The following is a 10601-nucleotide window of genomic DNA, read 5'->3' on the forward strand; positions in this document are numbered from 1 at the left end:
CGCGAAAGATATCTTGCGTTACTTCTTCCGTCAAACAAAGAACAAGTTATTTGGTTGGCTCCTTTTCACTTTTAGTTTGTTGTTGCAAATACTTTTGTTGATTAATTGTCTGCTCAGCCATTTGTATAACTGGTAAGATGATGTTCTTATATTTCTAAAAAGAATACAAATAACTTTTAAAGCATTCAATTAAATTAAATAATCACGTCTTATTTTTGCTAAGAATTTTCACTACGCACTTTTATTTAATTCATTTTCGTTTATCTTAGCATTACCATAATTACGGGTGTTAATTGGGTCTTAAAATGACTACAAACGGCATGATAAAAGTAAGCCATCCACTCATTAGTCGTTTCGTACCAATTAAATTTGAAATTTAATTAAATCCCATTATTTACTGCTAAATTACTTTCAAATAAATGTTCCACTCTCAATTCTCTCTAATAAATTTACAGAATCTCGAGCTAACCATTCATCAAATGTTGGACAAGCTCACCCACTCCAATTTCGACGAGGTTTTGCCAGACTTTAAAAGCATTCAAGTAGACGACATCGATCACTTGGCGAGTCGCGTCTTTGACATTATGCTGAGTACAGTGGACCGAAACCCTTCGAGGGCCAGCGTATTTGCACGATTAGTAAATGAATATAATACATTTCAGGAAATTTTCCACCATTCTAAATTCCCTTCACTTCAGATATCCAAATGGTATCGTCCTGAATTCAAAATGAGAAAGGAACTACTGACCCGGTGTGAGGCAGAATTCGAATTATGCGTCGAAAATATGTACAAGGTCAACGTATCGGAAGATAACTTGGAATCAATAGATGATGAATCAAAATGGGACAGATTCAAGGCAAATGTTCGATTACTTGGGGAATTGTACAACAGCTGCGGAATAAGACAGAAGAAAATTATGGAGTATGTCAACATACTGCTAGGTAAGAACATATTTAGAATTTCAATGTCTTGCTTGGTTGCATAATCCTTAACGAAGATTTTTATTTCTTTCTATGTATGAATTAAGAGGGGGACGGCGATTTGAGCGTGACAATCTTGTACATCTTGATAAAAACGATTGGGCGCAAGTTGGATAAGACGGTCAAAGAGTGTACTGAAGAAACTAAACTGGCGAAGAAAAGTTTTTCAAAACTTGAGAAAATTATGAAATTCGTACAAGGTGTTGGAAATCTGTTTGCAGACCTGAGAACTCGAAGTAGCAGTGGATCTTTGTCTCCAAATTCAATAAGTGCTCTCGAGGTTAGAAATAACGATAGATAAATCAAAATTAATGAGGGAATTCATTATTCCTTCGTATCCTTGGTATTCTTCGTATCGTAGAATACCTTACGACGCTTACGAGATTTTGTAAGCATTGTAAGATTTTCTCATCGAAAATCACGTTACTATTTTTAACCTGATCCCTTGTTCTATCTTCGTAATCTATTTTACGATACTAAGGATACGAAGAAATAACAATACCCTCAATATTTTGCAAAATCAAATTGAATTTTTAGGAAATTTTGCAACTTCGGAACAACAATTGGAAAACCGCACAAGTTCCGAGCACTTCAAGATTAGGAAATAAAGTAAATTTGAAGGTGGTGAATGATCGGGTAGTTAAATACGTTTCTATTTCCATATTAAAAATTAGTCCTAAATTTATAAATACACTCTAAAAATTCCCTATAATTTTAGGATGTTGAGTCAACCATTCGTGAAATGTTAGGCAGACTCAGCCACTCCAATTTCGACGAGGTTGTAGAAGAGTTTTCAAGCACAAACTATTTAGATGGCGGCGAGGTTAACCTGATAATTCTCTTGGTTGACATTATGATGGAAAAAGTTGTCAAGAAACCAACGTCGGCCGGAATTTTTGCAAAATTGGTACCAAACATGGAAGAAGTTTTTGTGTAAATTATTTCTATTTTAGACTTCTTTCCTTTCGTATCAGGTTTCCAGAACTGATCGCTTATCCAAATTGAGAAAAGTAATCTTAAACCGATGCCAGATCGAATTTCAATCAATTATCGCCAATGTGGATAAGATCAAACAATCCGAAGATAACTTATCAGATAACGTTGCAAATCCAGAATTGGCAAGAGTGAAGTCAAAATTTATCGAAGCATTAAGCGGAGGTCACATTTCACTAATTGGCGAGTTGTACAACTATGACGTACTTGGCCAAAACACAATTATGGGATGTGTCAACGTGCTCTTAAGTGAGTTGACTTTTTAGCCTTAATTTTAAATACGTTATGTTTAATTACACAAGGGAAAATTAATATATTTTTGTGAATTATTTATGTAAGAGAGACGCAATGATATCAGCGTGATCTTTCTTTGTGCCCTGATAACCACGGTTGGTCTCAAGTTGGATAAGACCATCCATCAGTTTGAGGGGGATGAACTAACGAGGCTAGGCTTGCCAAAATTGAAGGATGACATAGAATTCGTACGCTGGATTGGAACCCTGTTTGAAGACTTGGATGCTCGAATTAATACTGGATTTTGGTCGGTAAAGTCAGAAATTGCTGTCCAGGTTGGTACATCGTTTTAACGTCAAATCCTTAAAAATTTAGCGTTAGGTTAAAATTAATCTATAAATTGTTTTTAGCAAGTTTTGCAACTTCGAAAGAACAACTGGAAAACTGAAGGAGCTCCAACGACTTCAAAATCGAATGATAACGCAAATTTGAATGTGGTAATTTTCCAGATCATTCTAAAAATCAGTCCATATAAAATTTTATGTTGTGTAATAAATATTTCCTAGGACTCGGTACCACCATTCAAGGAAGAAAAGATTGACAGCGAAGTTAACAAGGTTTGCTTAATTATAAATTTGTATCGTGAAAAACTAAACATTACAGGAAACTGCCAAATGGTAACTATTAATTGATTGCAGAATTTCGTGAGACTGAGAAATAATGCTCACCACACTTCAAAATGTTCAAGCCGAATGTCCACATCGTCAAATTTTGCTTCAGAAGATCCGTTCTTCGGAAAGCAAGATGTAAAAACATTTATCATCGCGTACATATTTTGATTTTTGGCAGAGTTTGCAAATAATTAAAAGTGAATTTTTTGTAGGATTTTGGAGCTTCTTTGCCATCATCTTGCGAACCTTATCTCAAGTATTTATCCATGTACACAAATTACGACAGAATGCTTAGACAGATGCCTCCCGAAGTCGTGGAGGAGATAAACATGGAAATTTCAGCGATTATCTATCAGCGATTCAAAGATCACAAGTAACTCGAAAGTATTTCAAAGAGACAAATTGACTTTGAAAATGACACGTTTTATAATAAATAGTTTATATAAATACTTATAAACTAAATTTTAAGCCTTAAGGATATTTAGTAAACCACAATCGAAATATATGGATAGAAACTTATAAGTGGTATGCCTTATTCAAGTTGAACATATCTAATTTTCTGTTATATGTAATGATTTAGATAAATTGGTCCCATGTGAGATTGCATAAAATACTTTTACATAATACATTTATTGTATGATCTTCATTGCATATACATATACCACTTTTGTAACATATTTAAATAGATCAAGTTCTTGGTATTTTTTGAAATGGTGTAAACCTGGTTTCTTGATAAGAAGTAATTTATCATGTAAATGCCGCAAATGCTAAAAAATTCGGCAAGTTGAAAAACCTGTGCAAAAATAACTAACGAGCAGAATGTAATTAAGATTCGGAATTTGTTTTCAAACTGGCGAAAAATTCTGGGGTAGAATTTCAAAAGTTTGAAAACATTTTTGCCACGGAATTTGTACGGCTTTTTATAAGCGTATTTATTTTTAAATAAAACAATTTCTAGTCTAATGGAATTTTGACTTTGCATATATTATTTTGCAACTATGGATGCGTCTCAAAAAGTCTCACGGCAAAAGAAAAACAGCGCGAAAGCTGTATCACTTCTTGTCAAACAGGGCAAGAAGCAAACTTTTGTTAATTGTTGATTAATTGTCTGTCCAGCCATTGGTATAACTGTTAATTGGTAAGATAATATTCTTATATTTACTACAATGAATATAGATAACTTTAAATCATTCAATTAAATCACGTCTTCTTCGATAAGATTTCACTTTTTACATGTCTAATTCATTTTCACATCATCTTATAAGGCGCCGTCCATAAATTACGTAACGCAAGAGGGGGAAGGGGGGTATAAGACTCCAATGATATCGTGCCTATGTTACACATGTTAAAGGGGGGGAGGGGGGTCTAGAAAATCGCGATTTTTGCGTTACGTAATTTATGGACGGCCCCTAATTACCTTTTCAGCGTTATCTGTATAAGCACGGGTGTTAATTGGGTCTTAAAATGACTACACACGAAATCACGGAGGTAAGTCATCCATAAATTAGTCGTGTCGATGTCGAACGAATTGAATAATTAAACCACATTTGAAATAGACATAATTACCCAGTAAAAATCCCCCTTATAAATTTACAGGATGTTGAGCTGACCATTCTTCAATTGTTGGACAAGCTCACCCACTCCAATTTCGACGAGGTTTTGCCCGACTTTAAAAACATTCAAGTAGACGCCATCGATCAATTGGCGATTCTCGTGTTTGAAATTATGCTGAGTAAAGTGGACAAGAACCCTGGGAGAGCCAGCGTATTTGCAAGATTGGTAAATGCACAAAGCATAATAATAATAAATTTCTGAAATTTTAGAGAAATTTCTAAATTCCTTTCAGATATCCAAATGGTATCGTCCTAAATACAACTTGAGAAAGGAAATCTTGTCCCAATGCGACACAGAATTCGAATTATCCGTCGAGAATATGGATGAGAATATGGACAGATTCAAGTCAAATATTGGACTACTTGGGGAATTGTACAACTGCTTCGGAATAAGCCAGACGAAAATTATGGATTATGTCGACATTCTGCTAGGTAAGAACATATCTAGAATTTCAATCGCTTCTCTTATTTACATAATTTTTACATATAGTTTATGAAGGAAAATTTATATTTCTATGAATTAAGCCCTGCAAGACGATTTGAGCGTGGTGATCCTTTGCATCTTGATAAGGACGATTGGACGCAAGTTGGATAAGACAGTTAAAGAGTGTAGTGAAGAAACTAAACTGGCGAAGATAAGCTTTTTAAAACTTGAGACAAATTTGAAATTTGTGCAATGGGGTGAAAACCTGTTTGACGTCATGTCTACTATAAGTAACGATGGGTCTCTGTCCTTAACTTCAATAACTGTTGTCAAGGTTAGAGATAAGACTAGATAATCCATCAGAATTAGTGTTAGGTCAAAATTAAGTTTTCTGCTTGTAGGAAATTTTGCAACTTCGGAAGAACAATTGGAAAGCAGTTCTAGCGACTTCAAAATCCAGGAAAAAATTAAATTTGGGCAGTGCCGTGGTAAGTTTTCATTTTTATATTACAAATCAGTACTAAATGTGGGCACATGGAATAAATATTTGCACAAAGTTGTAGGATCATTTTTTGATTAACAATTACTTCCTAGAACTCTGTACCGACCTTCAAGCAGGATTTTCCCCATTTCATGTCTCACTTTACAGAAGAGGACAAAAATAAGGCGTTTAATCCCATGAAAGCTCAACCAGTAGAATCGACAGATACGGTATCTTCTTCAAGTGGAGAATTCGACGTGGTAAGTCATACATAAATAAGTAATTCATAACTGAACAGTTTTTTAATTAATAATGCTTCCTAAGTTCGTTTGTAGTAAAAATTTTCTACAATAACTTTATTTACAGGATACTGAGCTAACAGTTCGACAAATCCTGAATAAACTCAGTCACTCTAATTTCGATGAGGTTTTGCCAGACTTTATAAGCATTGAGGCAGATGACATTGATCACCTGGCAAATCTCGTCGTTGACATTATGCTGAGTAAATTGGACCGAAACCCTTCGAACGCCAGCGTATTTGCAAGATTGGTAAATGCATAAACCATAACAATGTCGATATTGATGATTTATTGGTATTCTTCGTATCGTAAAATAAGTTACGACAGTTACAGAAGGGTTGGGCACTTACGTGGATACGAATTTGACCTTGAATAACCCTGGAACGGTTTGTCGCAACGGGTCAACATTTTGAACAGAGGAGCATGTTATCCTCAAATAGTTGTGTGCAAAAAACCAACTCTCTACTTTCAAAAATGCCTCCCCCACAGCCCCCAGAAGCTGAGACACCCATAAAACCTCTTTCCAAACTTAAATACTCGTACAACAGAATTGCTAAACATTCTAAAAGTGAATGGAAAACAGTTTCGAAATCTACAATCAATAGGGTATTGAAAAATATAGGTGAAAAGCGATAAATTTTGAGTAAAGGGCAACCACCACCCCTTGAAAGAAGGCAAAAAAGTGTTAATTTCGACCGTGCATAGGAAAATTGACCTATTGACCTTCGAAAACAATCCACTGACCCAAAAGGAAATTTTCCGTAAGGCTGGGGTGTCTAAGCGTTCAGTGAAAAGAGAAATTAACATTTTGAAGAAACGACTTCGTCGGAAAAGCCGTGTGCATCAGCTGACTGAAAAGTAGGAAAAAAATCGCGCCCGTGTTTACAAAAAAAATTATTCGAATTTTTTGTGAAGGAATAAGAGTGAGTTATTGGTGACATTTGACGAAGCACTAATTTCTCTACAAGTTACTAATTAGGTTCGAAGAGCTTACTACACGACAAATGTCGAAAACAATTCACTCAAGTTGGTGCTTCTTTGTAAGGAGAACTTTTTTAAACAGTTGATGGTCGTGGGTGCAATGTCGGGTCGTGGTGTCCTCCCACTTATCAAAGTCCCCCAAAAAGTGAAAGAATCTTCGAAGTATGATGTGGACCGTGTATTGAAACCACTTTTAGAATAACATTTTCCTAAATTGCACGGTAAAAAAATAATTAAGGTGAGTTTTCATCATGACGGAGCGTCTTCTCAGACGGCAAAGTTGATCCAAGATAATGCAAAGGACCTTGAAGCTAGATTGGGGATAAAAATCATTTCGAATAGTGAAGTACCTGTACAATCCCCCGACATAAGTCAAATGGACTTATTTGGGGTCGGATACTTGAAAACAAAAATTTTCTGCGGAGATCGAATTTTTTAGACGGAATTTGGAAAGAGTAAAAATGAGTGTTTGAACTTCTGGGGGCTGTGGGGGAGGCATTTTTGAAAGTAGAAAGTTGAATTTTTGCACACGCGTATCTGAGGATAACATGCTCCTCTGTTCAAAATTTTGACCCGCTACGACAAACCGTTCCGGGGTTATTCAAGGTCAAATTCGTATCCACGTACGTGCCAAACCCTGTACGAGATTGTGCAAGCGTCGTACGATTTACATAGTCATTGAAAAATCACGTTATTAAGGATACTAAATATTTTTGTTTTTCTTCGTAAATTATTTTACAATACCAATGATACGAAGAAATAATGAATACCTTCAATAAATCTCTGAAATTTTTTTACCATCTTAAATTCCTTTAAGATTTCAAACTGGTACCGTCCTAAATTCGACGTGAGAAAAGGAATCTTGAAGCGATGCAGGGCCGAATTCGTATTGTGTCTCACGAAGATGGATACAGAGGTCAACTTGGAATCAGTTGATCAATCAGAGCTGGACAGGTTGAAGTCAAATATCCGACTACTGGGGGAATTGTATAATTGCTACGGAATAAGTCATAAGAAAATTATGAACTTTGTTGACAGTCTTTTAAGTAAGTGAATATTTAGAGTTTCAACCTGTTTGTTGCTAATTCATACAGTTTGAGAAAGACTTTTGTATTTCAATGGATTAAGATAGGAACACTGATTTGAGCGTGACGATCCTTTGCGACTTGATAAGGACGATTGGGTGCAAGTTGGATAAGACAGTTAAAGAGTTTACAGAAGAAACTGTATGGAGGAAGTCTGTAAAAACTGTGAAATTCCTACGAGGTGTTGAAAACCTGTTTGATGACCTGACTACTCGAAGTAATAGTGGATCTTTGTCCTCAAGTTCAAAAACTGATGTCAAGGTTAAAGATACCTAAGAATAAATATAATTCATCAAAAGTAGTTTTTGGTCAAAATGAAGTTGGATTTTTAGGAAATTTTGGAACTTCGAAAGAACAATTGGAAAGCTGGTGAAGTTACAACCACGACTAGAGCAGAAAATAACGCAAATTTGTACTTGGAAAATGACCGGGTGAATTTCATTTTCATATTCAAATTAAAAATCAGTACTGGTTAAAAATACGACCTAAATCTCTAATTTTAGGATATTGAGTTAACCATTCGACAAATGTTGAACAAGATCAGCCACTCCAATTTCGACGAAGTTTTGGAAGACTTTACAACCACTCTCTACTTCGATGACGGCGAGGTTAACTTGACAAGTCTTTTCGTTGATATTATGATGAAGAAAGTGGTCAAGAAACCAACGTCGGCCGGCGTTTTTGCAAGATTGGTATATACATAAATATTATGATAAGTTTCTGAAAATAATCAACATTTTGAACTAATTTTCTTTTAGATATACACTAGTGATCAATTATCCGAATTGAGAAAAGTAGTCTTGGACCGATGTCAGATCGAATTCCACTCAATTGTTGCCGGTGTGGATAAGATTAAAGAATCGGAAGATAATTTATTAGATAACGATGGAATTTCAGAAGAATTTGACAAAACCAAATCAGAATGTATGAAACGAAGTGGAGGTCAAATTCGACTAATTGGAGAGTTGTACAACTACGACGTGCTTGGCCAAAGTACAATTATGAGGTGTGTCAACGTTCTTTCAAGTAAGTTGAGCTTTGGTTTTGTAATTGTGGGTGATAGTTAATTACGGAAACTAATGAGAGTATTCACAGTTGTCTTCTTATCCTTCGTATCGTGAAATAGTTTACGAATAACCAGGCGTCAAGCGTCGTAAAAATTGCTAGCAACAACACGCTGACAAAATCTTGCGACTCTTCTAACGTCTCGTAACTGTCGTAACTTATTTTGATTTTGAGAATGTAAGTAAATATTTCTTTATGTGAATTTAGAGAGGCACCATGATGTAACCATGGCGACACTTTGTGCCCTGATAACAACGATTGGTGTCAAGTTGGATAAGGCAGTCGACCAGTTTAAGGAAGATGAACAAACGAGCCTAAATCTGGCAAAATTGAAGGATGATGCAGAATTCGTGGACTGGATTGAAACCCTGTTTCAAAACCTGGAGGGTCGAATTATTTGTGGATTTTTATCGCAAAATTCAGAAACTGCAGTGCAGGTTGGTAACTGCAACTTTCTGTAAACCCATAGAAATTAATGCTTGGCCAAAATTAAAGTCTGAATGTTTTTGTGCAGGAAATTTTGCAACTTTGAGCGAACAACTGGAAAACCGAAGAAGTTCTAATAACTTCAAAATCAGGAGATAATGTAAATTGTAACGTTGCGAATGACGTGGTAATTTACCAGTTTTATATGAAAATGCGTAAAAAGATATGTCTTTACGTGTACAAAATATTGTTAATTTTCTGTTTAACAATTATTTCCTAGAAATAATAATAGATGTAACTATTAATTGATTACAGAATTTCGCGAGACTGAATAATAATAAGTTGGAGTCCAGCAATATTTCAAAAAGTTCAAGCCGAATGTCCACATCGTCAAATTCTGGTTCGGATGCTTCCTTCGGAAAGGAAGATGTACATATGTCTCATTTTTTATTTAAATTTTGGCAGAGATTTTGCAAATAATCGAAACTGTATTTTGCAGGATAGTGTATCCAAACGATCTGCAGAATTGACCGATGCCATGTCTTCCGTTAAACTGACGCCTTACTTGGCTACGGAAAAGGAGGAGGGATTCGACCCCATGAAAGCGCAACTGGAAAAATCGACAGATACGATATCTTGTTCCAGAGGAAAATCCAACGTGGTAATTTTTCATGGCAGTATTTTTGTAACTTTTCTATATTCATGGCTATTATCACTAAAAATATGCAGATTCGTGAAAGTACAAATGCAGACCCAGAACCTTCCCGAAGTGCTAATTCTATCGAAAATAACAGCGAAATTGGAGCTTCTTTGCCATCATCTTGTCCGCCTCAGCTCAAGTATTTATCCATGTACACAAATTACGACAGAATGCTTACACAGATGCCTCCCGAAGTCGTGGAAGATATAAACATGCAAATTTCTGCTATTATCTACCAACATTTCAAGTACCACAAGGACCTCGAGAGATTTAGAAAGAGACAAAATGACTTTGAAAATGGCATGTTTTATAATAAATAGTTTATATAAACACTTATAAACGAAATTTTAAACCTTGGATATTTAGTAAACCACAATCGAAATATATTTATAGAAACTTATAAGTGGTGTGCCTTATTCAAGTGGAACATATCTTATTTTCTGCAGAAATTGTGATATTGATTAATATAAATTTAGATAAATTGGTCCTATGTGAAATTGTATGAAACACTTACGTAGATAGGGGACGGTCTATAAATTATGTCACGCGAGGGTCTAAGGCTCCAATGATATCGTGCCTATTTGACACATGTTAGAGGGGGGAGGGGGGGGGGGGGTCTAGAAAATGCGATTTTTGCGTGACATAATT

General features: G+C 35.5%; 2 protein-coding genes across 2 annotated transcripts; both read left to right on the forward strand.

The window, feature by feature from the left end:
• On the forward strand, positions 1-3842 carry LOC110861215. Its single transcript, XM_022110326.2, has 13 exons — positions 1-132; positions 270-329; positions 456-638; positions 699-942; positions 1029-1261; positions 1519-1617; positions 1700-1888; positions 1956-2223; positions 2314-2543; positions 2619-2705; positions 2775-2825; positions 2907-3014; positions 3092-3842. The coding sequence occupies exons 2-13, from the start codon at positions 306-308 to the stop codon at positions 3254-3256; spliced, it is 1881 nt and encodes a 626-aa protein (XP_021966018.2). The 5' UTR covers positions 1-132; positions 270-305; the 3' UTR covers positions 3257-3842.
• Positions 3843-3918: 76 nt separating this feature from the next.
• On the forward strand, positions 3919-10305 carry LOC110861223. Its single transcript, XM_035844541.1, has 18 exons — positions 3919-4017; positions 4305-4367; positions 4476-4658; positions 4726-4924; positions 5018-5250; positions 5318-5404; positions 5511-5657; positions 5764-5946; positions 7495-7723; positions 7806-8023; positions 8095-8193; positions 8266-8454; positions 8521-8788; positions 9035-9264; positions 9342-9440; positions 9569-9682; positions 9753-9914; positions 9983-10305. The coding sequence occupies exons 2-15, from the start codon at positions 4344-4346 to the stop codon at positions 9357-9359; spliced, it is 2307 nt and encodes a 768-aa protein (XP_035700434.1). The 5' UTR covers positions 3919-4017; positions 4305-4343; the 3' UTR covers positions 9360-9440; positions 9569-9682; positions 9753-9914; positions 9983-10305.
• Positions 10306-10601: the final 296 nt, after the last annotated feature.

The sequence above is a fragment of the Folsomia candida genome, unplaced genomic scaffold (genome assembly GCF_002217175.1).
Source record: "Folsomia candida strain VU population unplaced genomic scaffold, ASM221717v1 Fcan01_Sc038, whole genome shotgun sequence".
NCBI classification, from domain to species: domain Eukaryota; kingdom Metazoa; phylum Arthropoda; class Collembola; order Entomobryomorpha; family Isotomidae; genus Folsomia; species Folsomia candida.

Excerpts from the sequence above, each read along its gene's own strand:
- LOC110861215 (XM_022110326.2), top strand. The coding sequence starts at position 306 with ATGACTACAAACGGCATGATAAAA. Across the intron at positions 1,262-1,518 it reads ATTCAATAAGTGCTCTCGAG|GAAATTTTGCAACTTCGGAA; the intron begins GTTAGAAATAAC and ends TTGAATTTTTAG. Across the intron at positions 2,706-2,774 it reads ATAACGCAAATTTGAATGTG|GACTCGGTACCACCATTCAA; the intron begins GTAATTTTCCAG and ends AATATTTCCTAG.
- LOC110861223 (XM_035844541.1), top strand. The coding sequence starts at position 4,344 with ATGACTACACACGAAATCACGGAG. Across the intron at positions 4,925-5,017 it reads TTATGTCGACATTCTGCTAG|CCCTGCAAGACGATTTGAGC; the intron begins GTAAGAACATAT and ends CTATGAATTAAG. Across the intron at positions 8,789-9,034 it reads GTGTGTCAACGTTCTTTCAA|AGAGGCACCATGATGTAACC; the intron begins GTAAGTTGAGCT and ends ATGTGAATTTAG.